The 17,748-nt window shown below is 41.8% G+C and overlaps 1 protein-coding gene across 1 annotated transcript; it reads left to right on the forward strand.

The window, feature by feature from the left end:
* The first annotated feature begins 499 nt into the window (after window positions 1-499).
* Window positions 500-16,496, forward strand: LOC146058045 (polyunsaturated fatty acid lipoxygenase ALOX15B-like). Its single transcript, XM_083170009.1, has 14 exons — window positions 500-715; window positions 1,310-1,514; window positions 2,402-2,483; window positions 4,922-5,044; window positions 5,204-5,307; window positions 5,710-5,882; window positions 6,018-6,164; window positions 8,396-8,599; window positions 9,033-9,119; window positions 14,322-14,491; window positions 14,813-14,934; window positions 15,331-15,431; window positions 15,633-15,803; window positions 16,006-16,496. The coding sequence occupies exons 1-14, from the start codon at window positions 569-571 to the stop codon at window positions 16,183-16,185; spliced, it is 2,016 nt and encodes a 671-aa protein (XP_083026135.1). The 5' UTR covers window positions 500-568; the 3' UTR covers window positions 16,186-16,496.
* The last annotated feature ends 1,252 nt before the right edge of the window (window positions 16,497-17,748 follow it).

Below are 17,748 nucleotides of genomic sequence, written 5' to 3' on the forward strand. Positions count from 1 at the left end.
GGTATGAAAAGGTCGTAGGACGCGTACCGCCGCCCCTCGCAGGCTCGCCATGCTTCGGGTTCGCGTTGATAGTGGGGGTGGTACAGCCTCAAAAATGACATTTGGAGGCCATTGAACATGTTTCATATTAATTCCAATGCATTTGGATGCTTTTCAGTGAAAAATCGTATGCGATGCGATTTTGACAAAAAACTGCAAAAATCTGTAAAAATCGCATGCCACTATATATGGCATGCGATGGGAGCCGTGATACTCCACAAGTACCGTATCCTGCTAGCTCATTAAAGCCTTTAGCCAATAGTGGTGAAAACACTGTGAGGTGGTCAAAACTGACTAGAAATAAATATTAAGGGTAAGAATAATGTGAGAACATAATGGGTCAGAGTGACATTAAGCTCCCCAATTTTTTCCAATTTTTTTTTAAGAATTCCCAAGCCCTTAATTGTGTTTTTTTCCAGAACTAAATCATGACAATCCTCTAGAACCAAAATCAAAACTCAGGGGTCTGCCCTCATCTCTAGTATACTTTCTTACAGAGCTGGTTTTGTGAGGATCATTGTCCAAAATCATGGGGACCTACAAGCTTAGATTTGCAACCGGGACTGACCTGAGTGCTGGGACATGTGGACAAATCTCCATTGTTCTTGTGGGAGCCAAGGGAGAAAGTGCAAAACATCAACTGCCCCATAACTGGAGCAACTTCAGATCTGGAGCAGTAAGTATCTTATGATTACTGTGTTACTTAAAGTTATATTTTAAGGAGTAAAAAAGTGGATGTTGACTGATGGGATAAAATACCTGATTGCATTGTGCAGATTATAGGTGTGATTTTGGAATGTTGCACTATGACTACATATAGTAGAGTTGATGTGTTTTTAAATTTATTTCCCTTTCCTTACTGTGTAAATCCCTAAACTCCCGAATGCTTTACTAGGGCGATAAATCGGTTTTAGGAAAAGAAGTTGAGTACAACACTATGGACACACTACTCACCAGTGTGGACAACCTAATAACTGCCCTGGCTATTGCATCACTGGTCCTGTTGCTATGGGGCTGCATACTGTGTAATAAAGTGCAGGCTGCCCAATATAAATATAAAGCTCACGGCATGTATTGGTGGTCTCGTCTACTTTGAGGCTCCACATGGGTTGCCATAAATGATCCTCTTTGAACAGGTACAGTATATATTCATGCTGCAAATGTCAATCTCTATATGACCCCCCCCCCCCCCCCCCCCCCCAGCATCTGCCCTAGTGGAAGCCCAGGGTTCCTGCATGCATGTTTCTCAGATACAGCTCTTGTTTCACAGGTGTCTGACTTTGCCATCAACATTGAGAATGATCTTGGAGATCTCCTGCTGGTCCGGCTGTCTGTAGAGCAATACAAGTTCTTTAACATGGATGCTTGGTACTGCCTTTATGTTGATGTTACCAGTCCTGGTGGTCAACGCTTCCAGTTTCCTTTCTATAAGTGGCTATCTAGTCCAATGACTGTCGAGATTCCAGAAGGGAAGGGTGAGATCTCGCTCATCATTATCTATATGATAGCCCATAAAGCAGTAGCCAAAGCATTGTATGTATGTTCCTGGGATATGGTTATTGGGTTGGCAGGGGTAAGCTTGACAGTCTAAAGGTCAACGTGGGTGTTTTTTTTGAGCTGACATGTGCCGACAGACGGAATTTCATGCCCTACAATATACTAGAGTGTGGTTGGAAAATAAAATAGTGTGCTGAGCGTGGGGAGGCACTGTACCCAAAGCATAGCAGGTGCAGCAGTGCTACGTTATGGTGTCCATGTCAACATCTAGTTTTCTTTACACTAGAGAAGAGACGTTTAAGGGGGGACATGCTCAATATGTATAAATACGTTAGGGGCCAATATAAGGAACTGTCAAGCACCCTTTTTTTCTGCTAGACTGGAACCTAGGACGAGAGGGCACAAGTTTAGATTAGAAGAAAAAAAGATTGTTCATCTAGAAGAGAATTTCTTAGTCAGAACAGTTAAACTTTGGAACTCTCTTCCTGAAGAAGTGGTGTCGGCAGACACTATAAATATGTTTAAAATAAGGTTGGAAAACATTTATTGGTTAAAAATATATCCACGGGTACGAATAAGTAACATAATCGGTCTTTAAAATATCAGAGCCTACTATACAACAAGGGATTAACTATATAAACATAGGTTGAACTAGATGGATGCATGTCTTTATTCAGCCTCACCTACTATGTAACTATGAAAAACCCCATGTTTACCTTTTGGACTGTCGACCTAATGCTTGTCTATCCTATGATCCATACCCAGATTTCCATAGATGGATCTTCTCCTTGAGTTACATGGCTTAGCTCTGTGCCAGATTAATAACCAAGCTTAATTAGTGCTCTTGCGTTTTGGTATATTTCAGGCATCCTATTATCTGGGAGTACTTCCCCTATTCTCCAGCAACAACGACAAAAGGAACTGGAGATGGAGCGAGAAACCCACAAGTGAGTGGGGTACTTATGTAATATCTGGGCTCCCGTTTTTCTTATGAGACAATGTCTGCTCGCCACGCTTCGGGCACGGTGGCTCGCTGCGCTCGCCACACTATATAAAATCAACTCCATGCGTAGTTGGATGGTAGGGGTATGAAAAAATTGGGTGCATTTAACATGGGAGCCCAGATAATACATTAAGAACCGTGGCCCTTATTCTGAATCGTGCGGCCGGAGCCGCACACGGTGCTCCGGCCGCACAAACCAATCCCCGCCCACACTACGGATCGCCACGGCCGTCCGTACACGGACGGCTGGCGATCCGCATGAAAATGGTGGGGCGTACGCCTCCACCATGGTGGGAGCTGCCCCCTGCATTCGATGGTCGTCGACCATCGAAGGCAGGGCCGCACGCCCCAGCAGCTCCCGCAAGCTGAGACCACACGGACAATCGTCCGTGTGATAGCTTGTATGGGGCCGGAGAACTGACATCCGGCGACGTCAGCTTTCCGCCCCCATCACTGGCGTCATACCCTCATTACCATGCATACGCCCCGCGTTTGCATGGGAACGCCCATGAAACGCGGGGCGTATGCATAGGGAAATGAGGGTATGAAGCCCCTATACGCCCCCTTTGCGGCGGACGAAATACGTCTGCGGCGAATTCGGCTGCACATGCGCAGATTGACCTCTGCGCATGTGCAGACTGAAAACATCGGCGGTACAGCCGCACGCGGCCCGTACCGCACGATTCAGAATAAGGGCCTCTACAGTGGCCAATATACATGTAGTATTTTATACTTATCTGTACTTATTGCGATTATGTCTCTTTTGCTGAAATGTCATTTTGGCCAGAGGAGTGGCAAGTTCTTCATCTAGGATAATCCCATTTGTCTCCTACTGTGAAGTTTCTTTCTAGTAACTAGGACAAGCTGACGTTAGTTCCTGTGTATAACTGAAGATAAGATAAGAATTTATTGTCATTGCAACACAATAAAAAAATTGTAAAACAACGAAATTATAATCTTGGTCACAGAACAGGAAACAAGTACAAATTAACAATTTTGGTTAGTCGGTAACGGCAGCTGGGAAAAAGCTATTTTTCAAACGTGATGTTCTGAATATGCTATGGTAATGTGTAGTTCTATTTGCTGGTTATGAAACAAGTTTACTTGCCTATAAGTTTACTTGCCTAAATTGAAACTGCTATGCACGTAGAATGTGTATAGTGTTTTAGGGACTTAAACCTCTGCGGAAGGGTAGCCATACCTTCCTTTAGGGTGGTTCTATACCAAACCATCTCAAGAAATTTAAAAAGAGCTTCCTTGCACTCAAATACTGCGGAGGCCCATGATGACACCTGTGTGTAATGATCTGGCACTATTTCAGCCAGATAACTCGGCTGGTTATGCAGACATTGTAAAAGTCTGCCCTGAAGGTGCATGGAGAGAGGTGTGTGGAGTTAGCTGCAGCTAGTGTAGGATGCTCATGGTTCAGCAGACTCTAGTTCCTGCCAATTCCAGTACTGTGCATCACCATCTTGCATAGAATGGCTAGAAGCAATGTTCCCTCTGATTTTACGAAGGCTGTGTGCGGCAAAAGATTTTGCCTGTGCAACTTTGGAAGGAAATTTAAAATTTTGTGAGTCACTTATATATAACTGGAAAATGACGTTCAGTATTTGCGTTAACTTTACTTCAAAATGATATTAAACATGTAAACATTCAAAACACAGCACACAATGTTGTTAATGGGTGAAACGCACATTAATTGAGTCCACAACTGCAAAAAGGGACCACTGCTGCTTTGTGCGCTCTGTCATGTCTGTGCGCACGCTCGTTGTTGTGTGCGCGCGCACAGCTTAGAGGGAACACTGGTTAGAAGTAGTCATCCGTTAAATCCAGAGCCTCAGTCACCAAAGCAACATCGCAATCAGCCTGTGATAGTGGAATCTGACTTTGGAGGAAACCTAGTGGTCCAGTTCTCTTGCCATTCCAGTCTATAAGTTCCATTTTCAGTCCAGCCAGTCCGGCTTAGTTCTTATCAGCAATTTTAATTTTGGGGGTTTCATGGAGAATACCACTAGCATTTTTGAGCCTGTGCCTCTGTCCTGGGTCAACTACCTGGTGTAGACAGTAATACTCCAACCTGAAGGTCTTAAAATAAGTCTCATTCGTACAGCAGTTCCAGCTAAAACCTATCACATGGCCCTAGCCTTGTGACACTATGCTTATGTTTAGCAGCACTTGTCTTGTTGCCTGACTCTACTTAATATACTGACCAGGGTATATAAAATGTAACTGTAAATTGGGCAATAAGAACCCTTATTGAAGGCGAAATTGAAATCTCGCTGTTTCTATAATCAAAAGTTCTAGGAATGGAGAAGTGTGGTCCATGTAGGAATAGCATAATTGATCACTTTGTATAACATTAAGCTTTGTTGCCTGCAGGTGGAAATCTTATGCAGAAGGTGTCCCTCACTGCATTGCTGTGGACAAGGTTGCACAACTACCGACTAATGACCGGTATTCCTTCCTAAAACTGAGCAGCTTTGGCTATGCCCTGTTATCCACGTAAGTATCTAGTCAGAGTAGATGAGGACCAGGCATGTAACAAACTGCATTTGGGATCATTCAATAAAAAGAACTAGTCTATATTTCTCTTTGGAGCTCTCCAGGATATGAAGTCCATTTCTGTTGGTTATTTGAAACCTTTATCACTTTCTTCCACAGGGTATTGGATATGAAGATGAATGGCTTCTTACAATGTACAGAATCATGGACCAATATCGAAGATATCAAACTGCTCTTCTACCTAAGGAGGTCTGAAAATGCAGGTATGTTTAGTCTCTGGCCACATACTCTCCTTTACAGGAACTACTTAATAAGGGAGTGACTGAAGAAAGTTCACCTCTTGCTCATGTAAGGCAGGGGTGGCCAAACCTGTCAAGATCTATCAACTGAATGTTTTCCAGGCAACCTGTGGATATATAGTAGGAATGAATGCAGCATATTTGAAAATATAACAGTTAGTAATGACTACAGCTGTGCACCAGCTAGGTAACCTGGAAAACGTGGACCGTTGGTAGAACTCGAGGACCGTTTGGCCACCCCTGATGTAAGATGTAACGGACTATAAAGTGCTTTTGTGTACAGTGCAAGACACATACTGTATCTCCTAGTCCCTCAACTTGCAATGAATGACCATATGAAACATTCTTGCTGAATTTTATCCCCAGATAAGGTAGCTGAGATCTGGAAGGAGGATCACTTCTTTGGAAGTCAATATCTTAATGGAATTAACCCTACGCTAATCAGGAAATGCTCCACTATTCCTGAGAACTTCCCAGTTAGTGATCACATGGTGGCTGCATCTCTGGGGACCTCCACCAGTCTTCAGAAAGAACTAGAGGTGGGTTGTGGCCATAAGGCCTGTTTTCTTTTTGGCTTGGGTTGTTTTTTTTTGTGGGGGGCATGTACAGTATATCCCAAAAGAGCCCTCCTGATGACTTGTATACCATGCAGTAAACTGGTGCTTGTCTTGTAGAATGGCAACATCTTCCTGATAGATTACAAGCTGCTGCATGGGGTTCCTGCCAATAAATCCATAAATGGAAAGCCACAATATATCGCTGCCCCTATGTGTCTACTGTGGAAAACTCCCAAAGATCAACTTGTCCCAATAGCCATCCAGGCAAGTCTGTCTTCTAATGTCTATTGAATATGATTTCCTGTCTGTAAGATCATGATTTAAATCTGGACAATGACCCCTAAACTTGTTGTAGAAAAACCACCATATAGGTCAGTGGTTGATCTCCACATCAACCATCACTAAAGGCCCATACACACTGGGCAACTTTGAGCTGAAAGTCGCTCAAAACACCCAGTTTGAGCGGCTTTCAGCTCAAAGCCGCCCAGTGTGTATGCCCGGGCGATGAGCGCTGCTGCGTGCTCCCGCATCATCGCCGGGAAAGCCGCTCATCTGCTGGTTATAGCAGATGAGCGGCTTTCAGGAAAGGCTTTGCATAGCTCTGCAAAGCCGCCCCCTCTTTCTCATCGGCGCCGGGCAGGGGGAAAGCCGCTCGGTGTGTGTGGACCTTAACATGTTAATCACCTATTGATGGAATTTGAGAACTGGAGGTCACTACTAGTGTGTGTGTGTGTGTGTGTGTGTGTGTGTGTGTGTGTGAATAGCAATATGCGTAATGTTGCAACAAACAACAAACTTTGTACTTCAAGGCTCTAAACATGGGGAGTTAGTATGTGGATTGCACATATTTCCGAGTATCAATCTTGGCACCTGCATTCGCAGTGGCGTAGCTACGTTTTTGGTGCCCCCCCCCCCCTGCCGTTAGAGGGGGACATCCCTACCCCGCCGCCCATGCAAACCCCCCCTCAATCCCCCACAGCCTTACCTATCGCGCTGGTCCCGGTGGCTCCGTTCTTCTGCTGAGGACCACCACAAAATGGCCGCCCCCATACAGCAGACAGTTTCAGAGAACTGTGTGCTATATGGGGGCGACCATTTTGTGGTGGTCCTAAGCAGAACGGAGCCGCCGGGACCAGTGCGATAGGTAAGTCTGCGGGGGATTGAGGGGGGGTTTAACTATAGCACCGCAGCCCCCAGCGCCCCCACATGCAGAGCGCCCCCCCGCGGTGGCTGCGGTGCTATAGTTACGCCCCTGTGCATTCGGTCCTCTTAATATTTACATGATTGAAAAAGGCTATAATCTGGCCTCAAGCATTGTAGTATGCTCTCCCCTGAGAGGATACTGACCCATCTAAGGTGACAAATGCCTTCTTTAAAAATATTTGTAAGGATCAGACCTATTCTGCGATAGAACAATAGACATAGTGCTTGTTTAATGTGGTTCGGTCTACCAGTAGTCAAGCTCAATAGCCTTTTAACAAAGGGTCCTGAGTATTTTACACCTAACCTTGAATATCTGGATGCTGACTAGATCTTCTTTATTCAAAAGGTAATATTCACATGTGAACTGTCTAAACCTGAGATGATGCACAGGTACATGGCCTATTGCTGAGTTGGGATCATTTGGTCTACAGCATTATGGTAGACCGTAATTAGGTCAACATGGGAAAAGGTCGACATGGTTGTAGGTCATTAGATCGACATGGGGTTTCTCTTTTTTTTTTTCTGAATGTCAACAGTCGACATGGACACCGTTTATTGCTCACTATGCGTCGGGCACGGTGCCTTGCTACTCTTGGCACACTATTTTATTCTCCCACCACGCCCTAGTGGATGGTAGGGCATGAAATACCGCCTGTCGGCACATATTGGCTAAAAAAAAGTGATAAACTCCTTGTCGAACTAATGACCTTTTCCCTGTCAACTTAATGGTGTCTACATAATGCTGTAGACCAAATGACCGCATTCCCTATTGTCTTCAACCTGTGGCCCTCCAGATGTTGTGGAACTACATTTCCCAGCATGCCCTGACAGTTTTGGCATGCTCTTATAGGAAAAAATGTGGCAATGCATGTTGGAACATGTAGTTTCACAACATTTGGAGGGCCAAAGGTTGAAGACCCATGCCCTATTACTTTCCTGTTCCAGCTGCCCATCTAATTTGTCAGGGTATACTAATTAGTGTTTCACAGCAATTTGTGACAATTCAACTGCAGAATTCTAGAGTAAGGCATTGTATACCTTATTGGCCCAACAGGGGGTAGATTCATTTTAAACTGTGTCCCAACCAAGGTGAAGCAAGTCTTGGGTAAATGTATAAATACATAAGTGTTTTATAGCTAAATGGTTAACATTTTATCTTAATCGGCACACGTTCTTTCAAATGCAAAGATTAATTGCGAACTAGGCTTTTGTGATTACATAATGCTAAGTGTAAACACTATGGTAGAGGAAGAGTACCTGGTGCTGTAGTGACAGTTCTGTTTCTACTACAGTTGGCTCAGACCCCAGGAGAGAACGCACCAATCTTCCTGCCCAGTGACTCAGAATCTGACTGGTTACTGGCCAAGATCTGGGTGCGTAACTCTGAATTCCAGGTGCATCAAGGGGACACTCACCTTCTCCGCACTCATCTCTTTGCTGAGGTCTTCAACATTGCAACCACCAGACAACTTCCAATGAGCCACCCAGTGTACAAGGTGAGATCTGGTTTTAAACCCTGTCTTGGAGTGACTCTCATAGCAGGGGTTCTGGAGATGGGCTGAGAAGGTCACTTTAATATGGAGCGTTGAAGTGGAATGTTCTGCATGTAAATTTTAATTTTGTGGCTATAATTAGAATGTAAAAATTGGGCTTTTATTTCTGCACAATTATCCTATTTGATACAATAACCTCTATGGGGGAATAAGTGTTTTGTGTGCCGGCTGCACCCAACAGAGCAATTGAACTGTTGAATCTTTTGGGCATGCACAGCTACCAGAATGTTGGCGTTACTGTTAATGTTTCCTTTTGAAGGGATGGTAACCAGTGTAAACACACTGGCTACTGTACTTCCTGTATATAAATTCTAATTTACTCCAAAAGGTCTAGTTCAGATGGTATTATAATGCCAATATTTTTCTAATTTTACAGCTAATTATTCCACATCTCCGCTATACACTTGAAATCAACGTCCTTGCCAGGTCAGAACTTATAGGTCCAGGGGGTGTCTTTGATCAGGTGAGATCCTTTAAACAACCATTGCAGAAAATTCTGCCAGCTCGCATGGTTTGATTGATTAGGGTGTGACTTGTGGAGGGGAGTACAAAAGGCAAAAAGTGTGCAATTATTTGCGCTGATGCCCGGAAGCAGCCAGCACTAGTAGAGAAAAGTTCACCAACTTTTCAGAAATATGGAATACAAAGGTAAAGTTACTAGTACATAAGGCGCTTTCCAGGATTTAACTTACACTATTTATTGTGCAAGTGTCCATAGAAGTTTGTAGTGTGAATTCTTTCAAAGATTCAGCCGGTCCTACAGGTGTTTCATATAGGTAACCAAAATCTCCACAGACTGTGAAATATGCTCTAAAATGGAAATAGAAGAATAGTGCAACACCTTTTTTCAAAAAGGTAGGGGGGGGGACAATTTATTATGCACTCACAATTTCCAAGATAAAAAACAGCATATAATCACCAGCCGGTGATAACAAGTGGGAGGTTACACCCAGGGATCACTCCACCAAAGTAGCCAGGCTCCGGACACCTTTTCTCTTGGGGTAGAAGCTCCAGGGGTTGTCCCGTCCCAATAGACACAGTAGATAAGCAGTAGAATCTTCCAGCCACGGGAACACCTGCTTAATGCATTTCGGACCATTGGGGTCCTTCAGAAGCATGATGTTTCCGTGGCTGGTAGGGATATAAATAGTGAAAAAAGGCACCAAAACAGCAATTACGCTGCTCTGACGCTATACAGGAAGCGGAAGTGATCAGTGCCGTGACCGGAAGCGGAACGCCGTTTTTTGCTTTCCACCTGGCGCTCCCCATGCGTTCCATAGTAGCGGAACGTCACTTCCGGTACGGAAGGCTCCGTATTGCACACTGCCCATTCAATGGAGCGCATCTCAATTGCATATGCGTTCCAGACGGACGGAACATGACTTCCGGGATTTGAAGGATCACATATTGCACATTTGCCCATAATAATACAATCTGTAAACACAATTTGATATAATCTTCTCCAGAGTTTTTCTTTAGTCCATATTTCCATACAAAAAACCTCCTCCTTTCAGATTCAGTATTAGTCCTTGTTTTACTTAGTCCATATATAGAGAAGACAAAAAAAGGGGAGGGGGAGAAAATAGAGGGCAGTCAAGCAAATTTTACAGAATCCATCCATTATTATATAAAAAATACTGTGCATCATATGTTAAAAAATAATAAATATATAAAAACATGTAATAAAACATATACTTAAACAGCTAAAAGGCAATATTTATAAAAACCATTTAATTTCAAAATCACTGTTAAGACCATTTGGCACCAGAGTATTGAGCTTAAAAATCCACCTCATTTCACATTGGGCTAGGCGGGTTTCTATATTACGCCATGTGGGTGTAATTATTTCGAGAACACCAAATGATTTAATACTGTACAACATTCTTTGGAGTTGTGTACCTTTTTTAAATGAGCAGGAACTGTGTGGGTTTCTAAACCCTTTCTTATATTGTACACATGCTCCGCTAGACGTGTTTTTAGGTTCCTGTTGGTTTTGCCCACATAAAATAAGCCACAATCACGTTGTAAAAAATATATGACCTTCTTAGAATTACATGTGATAAAATCATTAACTTTAAAACTGGTGCCATAAAATTGTATTCTTTGGTTTTACTTATGCCTTTAGCTGTTCTACACATCAAGCACATTCCACAACGGTGGAACCCCTTTGTGCGGTCACTTGTTCGGGGCATTACATCAAGACAACTTTTAACAAGCTTGTCCTTTAGTGATGGTGCTTTTCTGTAAATAAAGCCTGGATTGCATGGTAAAGATGCACCTATTACTGGATCACTTTTTAGTAAATGCCAGTTCTTTTTGAATACAGCCTCAACTTTTTTGTGCTCAGGGTTATAGTCTGAGATGAAAGACCATTCTGTATTCTTTTTAGGTTTCTTTACTTTTTCTCCAAGGAGATCTTTTCTTTTCTATTAATTGTATCTGCTTTCTCTTTTGCAACCATTAATTCTTTTTGATCGTATCCTTTTGCACGGAAACGATTCGCCATTTCAGACACCTGGTTCTCATATAAATCATTCTGTGCAGTTATGTTTGACCCTCAGAAATTGGCCATAAGGGATACCCTCAAGCCAATTTCTGTGGTGCTGGCTATTTCTCTCTATGTAACTGTTAGAGTCGGTAGCCTTATTTGATGTGCAAATAGCATTATCCTTAATATAAATATTCAGGTCTAAAAATACAATTTTTTTCCATGCTCCAGACAAACGTTAAATTTAGATTAAAATCCTTTTGATTAAGACTGTTAAAAGGGTTGTCTCATCCCCCTTCAATACCATAGAAACATCATCTATGTAACGTTGCCAGGAGACCAGACTTGCCCCCAGCTCCGGGCCCGACCATATGACAAGCTCCTCCCAGTACGCCATATATAAATTGGCGTAGCTGGGGGCAAATCTGGTCCCCATTGCAGTTCCAACCATCTGCAGGTAAAAATTTCCATTAAAATAGAAGAAATTATTTTCTAAAATAAAGGTTATACTCTCCAAGATAAAAGTTTTTTTTTAATTTTTCTGACATTGATGTCAAGAAAAAACTTTACAGCTATTCTTCCTTTTGTGGGATCAATTATGGTGTACAATGTGGACACATCACCACTTACAAGGAAGAAACCAGGTCCCCAATTTATCCTCTCAATTTTTTGTAACACATCTTTTGTATCTTTGAGGTACGCCTTAGTTTCTTTAACTATCGGTTGGAGGTGATAGTCCACTAAGGCTGATTTGAGGTTAAGCTGTTTGTACCCGAAACAATCGGCCTGCCAGGTGGACTGGTTAGGCTCTTGTGTACCTTCGGTAGCACATACATTGTGGGTACTGAAGGTTCCTTGATTGTAACAAAATCATATTCAGGTTTTGTTATTGTTTCCACCTAACAAAACATCAATGTCAGAAAAATTAAAAACTTATCTTGGAGAGTATAACCTTTATTTTAGAAAATAATTTCTTCTATTTTAATGGAAATTTTTACCTGCAGATGGTTGGAACTGCAATGGGGACCAGATTTGCCCCCAGCTATGCCAATTTATATATGGCGTACTGGGAGGAGCTTGTCATCTGGTCGGGCCCGGAGCTGGGGGCAAGTGGTCTCCTGGCAACGTTACATAGATGTTTTTATGGTATGGAAGGGGGATGAGACAACCCTTTTAACCTTTTTTAACAGTCTTAATCAAAATGATTTTAATCTAAATTTAACGTTTGTCTGGAGCGTGGAAAAAAATTGTATTTTTAGACCTGAATATTTATATTAAGGATAATGCTATTTGCACATCAAATCATATTAAGGCTATTGACTCTAACAGTTACATAGAGAGAAATAGCCAGCACCACAGAAATTGGCTTGAGGGTATCCCTTATGGCCAATTTCTGAGGGTCAAACGTAACTGCACAGAAAATTATGTATATGAGAACCAGGTGTCTGAAATGGCGAATAGTTTCCGTGCAAAAGGATACGATCAAAAAGAATTAATGGTTGCAAAAGAGAAAGCAGATACAATTAAAAGAAAAGATCTCCTTGGAGAAAAAAGTAAAGAAACCTAAAAAGAATACAGAATGGTCTTTCATCTCAGACTATAACCCTGAGCACAAAAAAAGTTTGAGGCTGTATTAAAAAAGAACTGGCATTTACTAAAAAGTGATCCAGTAATAGGTGCATCTTTACCATGCAATCCAGGCTTTATTTACAGAAAAGCACCACCACTAAAGAACAAGCTTTTTAAAAGTTGTCTTGATGTAATGCCCCGAACAAGTGACCGCACAAAGGGGTTCCACCGTTGTGGAATGTGCTTGATGTGTAGAACAGCTAAAGGCATAAGTAAAACCAAAGAATACACTTTTAATGGCACCAGTTTTAAAGTTAATGATTTTATCACATGTAATTCTAAGAATGTCATATATTTTTTACAATGTGATTGTGGCTTATTTTATGTGGGCAAAACCACCAGGAACCTAAAAACACGTCTAGCAGAGCATGTGTACAATATAAGAAAGGGTTTAGAAACCCACACAGTTCATTTTAAAAAGGTACACAACTCCAAAGAATGTTGTATTAAATCATTTGGTGTTCTCGAAATAATTACACCCACATGGTGTAATAAAAATATAGAAACCCACCTAGCCCAATGTGAAATGAGGTGGATTTTTAAGCTCAATACTCTGGTGCCAAATGGTCTTAACAGTGATCTTGAAATTAAATGGTTTTTATAAAAATTGCCTTTTAGCTGTTTTTTAAGTATCTGTTTTATTACATGTTTTTATATATATTTTTTAACATATGATGCACAGTATTTTTTATATAATATGGATTGATTCTGTAAAATTTGCTTGACTTCCCTCTATTTTCTCCCCCTCCCCTTTTTTTGTCTTCTCTATATATGGACTAAGTAAAACAAGGACTAATACTGAATCTGAAAGGAGGAGGTTTTTTTGTATGGAAATATGGACTAAAGAAAAACTCTGGAGAAGATTATATCAAATTGTGTTTACAGATTGTATTATTATGGGCAAATGTGCAATATGTGATCCTTCAAATCCCGGAAGTCATGTTCCGTCCGTCTGGAACGCATATGCAATTGAGATGCGCTCCATTGAATGGGCAGTGTGCAATACGGAGCCTTCCGTACTGGAAGTGACGTTCCGCTACTATGGAACGCATTGGGAGCGCCAGGTGGAACACAAATAATGGAGTATCACTTCCGCTTCCTGTATAGAGTCAGAGCAGCGTAATTGCTGTTTTAGCGCCTTTTTTCACTATTTATATCCCTACCAGCCACGGGATACATCATGCTTCTGAAGAAGGACCCCAATGGTCCGAAATGCATTAAGCAGGTGTTCCCGTGGCTGGAAGATTCTACTATGTCTATTGGGACGGGACAACCCCTGGAGCTTCTACCCCAAGAGAAAAGGTTGCTCACCACAGGTTCTGTTCTCACTCTATGGGGTCGTGGACCCCCACACAGGAGAATAGCCCCTGTGAGTCAGGATTCCTCCTATCAGGCAGTCCTCCAGAACATCACTCTGCCTGGATGGCCAAACCATCGCCCCTTCTAGATCTAGATTTTCATATAACTTTGACTGAATAATTTATTGTAATATAGGCAAACTGAATCATTGCCATTTTCAATTTTTTTTTTTTTTTTTTTTTTATCCAGGCTAATGTAACCGGAGGTGGGGGGCTTCCAATACTACTGAAAAATGCAATGGATAAGGTCACTTACAGCAGCCTCTGTCTCCCTGATGACATCCAGGCAAGAGGATTGGAGGCCATTCCCAATTACCTGTATAGGGATGATGGGATGAAGATCTGGTTGGCTGTGGAGAGGTACAGTAGTTCTGGTCATATTATAAATATGCTGTAGTATAGTACAGTAGGAGCAAGTTTCATCTTTGCTCCTTTGTCCATGGCTATTCTATTGTTCTCAGCTGTAATACAATACGTATTGCAGCTGAGAACAATAGAATAGCCATGGCTAGCCATGGCCAAAGGAGCAAAGATGAAACTTGCTCCTACTGTATATAGAAAACATTGATGTTTCTTGCATACCTGATAAAGGAAATGTGACCTTCAATTCATTGCACCTCCATCACTTCTGTAAATCATCCATACTTGATTCACTGATTGTACCTCTTGCTTTATCTTCAGCTTTGTATCCAAAATTGTTAATTACTACTATGAGAGCGATGTGGTTGTCGGTACAGACCCTGAACTTCAGGCCTGGGTGGCCGAGATATTCAAAGAAGGCTTCCTGGAGTACAAATCTACAGGTAAGGAACATATAAATTTTTTGCTTTGACTTCATATTACAAAATATCATGGGGTCATAATGAGCCAAACGGCTCTTTTCAATGCTGATTTGCATGGTAGTATCAAAAGGTCATATACCACAATAGACGGAAAGTCCCATTTTACATCAGAAATAATCCTTTAACACCTAGCCATTTTGATTCATTGGTTTTGAATTCATGTTTAGCATCTGCTAATTAAGCATAACCTATATGTAAACCAGCTAAAAAGTATACAATTCAATAACACTAGAATTCAATTATCTTAACCTTGTGTGGTGTTCGATATAGGGTGCTTGATATGATGTAAATAAGGGTGTAGTACAATCCATGCGTGGGATCTGTCTAGTTGACTCATTAACTATTCCCGTTTGAAAGGAATGCCCTCCTCCTTGGAGACAAAGGCCTCGCTAATCAAGTACCTGACCATGGTGATCTTCACTTGTTCTGCTCAGCATGCAGCTGTCAACAGTGGTCAGGTGGGTAATGGATCATCACATGTTACAATATGCTGTTCTTAAGATCCTGTGTGATGTGATTCATACACTTATTATTATTTTTTTCTCTTGGAGTTGAAGACTACTGAATAGTCTGAGCTTGGTTTGCAATGTATTAACATGTGTAACTTTTTTTTGTAAAAAAATTCTGGGGTTAAAATGTCCCTTCGGTTTCCATTGCAGTTTGACTTCTATGCCTGGATGCCCAATGGTCCTTCATCAATTAAAACTCCTCCTCCCACAGTGAAAGGAGTAACCACACCCCAGACTATTCTGGATGCATTGCCTGAAGTAAATACTACCACTATTAGCATGTCCACTGAGTGGGTGCTTAGTAGCGAGCCAAGGGACCGGGTGAGTTCTTGGGACAGTTCATGTAATGATTAAGATCTAGTACTTTTCGGTTTCTCATTGTTATATTTAACAAATGTAAAGACTGCTACAGAATCCCACCATATATGCATGTGCATATCACTCTGATATGGTGGTGAATAGACTTTATGTAATCCAAATGTGTTTAGGATTTCCCTTAACCAGACTTCCCATTCCCCACTAGAGACGTCTGGGCGAGTACGCTGATGTGCGCTTTACAGAGGAGGTTCCACAGACCTTCATAAAGAAATTCCAGGAGAAGCTGGTTGAGATCTCTCAATCCATTAAAGAGCGGAACAGCAGCATGGATTTGCCATATCCGTATTTGGATCCATGTGTAATTGAGAACAGTGTCTGTGTATAATATGAATAGTGGCATTGGCTCTATGGACTACAGCAGTGACCCCTTCGTTGGGCAGTTGGAGGCAATGCCATCTCCAAAAGGCATCAGATTGTGAATGTATGCTCTGAAACATACATAAGTAAAATCTTGAACACCAGGATTTTTCTGTGAGCCGCAACTTAAACACCTGAATTGGGGCCTGTGCATGAACCTGCTGCTAGTTTACCTGTCCTGACTTGCACTGTCCATTTTTGTTAAACATTGTACTGTAAATATAGTGTTTTCAAGCTCCTTGTTAGAACAGATGTGATACAATTAAATATTTTAGTGCATGTTTGTGTGGAAATTCTTTCCTGCCCCCCTATCTCTGCTGGGGATTGTCTTTATACTAAACTGAGCCCACTAATTTTATATTAGAGTTTATCTTGAGGATCATTTCAGCATACCTCCCCACCTTTGATCTCTTCTGAACCTGATGGCCCAAAAGGGTAAAGCCACAGGTGGGTCTGGCATTATCTAGAGGGTGTAGCCTAGATGCACAACTCTTCTTGGGCAGGTCGCCTGTACTCATGCATGCATTAGTGTACAATATCAGATGGCTTGAGAAAGTGCTGGGCATTCCTTGGCTTTGAATGAGGTGTATAAATGGATATAGGGTACTACTGGACAGTTTCTGGGGTTATTAATCAACCCTGGCATAACTAACCTGCAGATGTAAACTAAACCATGGGTATTACTGGTCCTATTGCTATGTGGCTGCATACTGTATAATCAAATATAGGCTCCCCAAGAGATACAAAGGTTTCTACTGGGCCCCAAAAAAATACAAAATTGGAAGTCTGTAGCATGTAATGGTGGTCACAGGCCTCAATCTCCTTTTTTGAGGCTCCACATGGGTTGCCATAAACTATATTTTTTGAACAGGCGTATATTCATGCTGGAAACATGTCAATCTCTATATGAACCCCCAGCATCTGCCCTAGTGGAAGTCCAGGATTCCTGAATGCATGGTCAGATACAGCTCTTGTTTCACAGGTGTCTGACTTTGCTGTTAACGTTGGGAAGTCCGGCTGTCTGTAGAGCAATACAAGTTCTTTAACATGGATACTTGGTACTGCCTCTATGTTGATCTTACCAGTCCCTAAGGTCAACAGTTCCCTTTCTTTCAGTGGATATCTAGTCCCATGACTGGATACCAGAAGGGAAGGGTGATATCTCTTGCATAATTATATTCTATACATGACACTTTAAGGCTATTTTATTGTACATGGCCAATGTTGGTGGTGGGTTGTGTGGTGGTTTTTTTTTTTTTTTTAGGACCTGGGTACAGCTAGGAGCTAGTTATCATAAAAAAAAAAACAAATTCCTGCAAACCTGGGGTTCCCAAAGAGTCCTCAAAGTATTACAACAGTTCAGCTTTTACAAAAAGCCATAACTGAGTACAGGTTACTTAATCTGTACTTAAACATGGTTAACATAACTTATCAATTTTTCCTAAATTTTGATGTGCAGGTGTACATGTAACTTTATAGATTGGAAGGCTTCCATGATTGGACCTTCTCCTTTTTTATGAAGTTACACATG

This window comes from Crinia signifera, chromosome 2 (genome assembly GCF_055691185.1).
Source record: "Crinia signifera chromosome 2, ASM5569118v1, whole genome shotgun sequence".
Lineage (NCBI taxonomy): Eukaryota > Metazoa > Chordata > Amphibia > Anura > Myobatrachidae > Crinia > Crinia signifera.

What these genes read in the sequence shown, in the direction of transcription:
- LOC146058045 (XM_083170009.1), top strand. Translation starts at nt 569, where the DNA reads ATGGGGACCTACAAGCTTAGATTTGCAACCGGGACTGACCTGAGTGCT. An exon ending in GGCTATGCCCTGTTATCCAC is followed by an intron (nt 5,045 to 5,203) that starts GTAAGTATCTAG and finishes TTTCTTCCACAG; the next exon opens with GGTATTGGATATGAAGATGA. An exon ending in GTAGCGAGCCAAGGGACCGG is followed by an intron (nt 15,804 to 16,005) that starts GTGAGTTCTTGG and finishes ATTCCCCACTAG; the next exon opens with AGACGTCTGGGCGAGTACGC.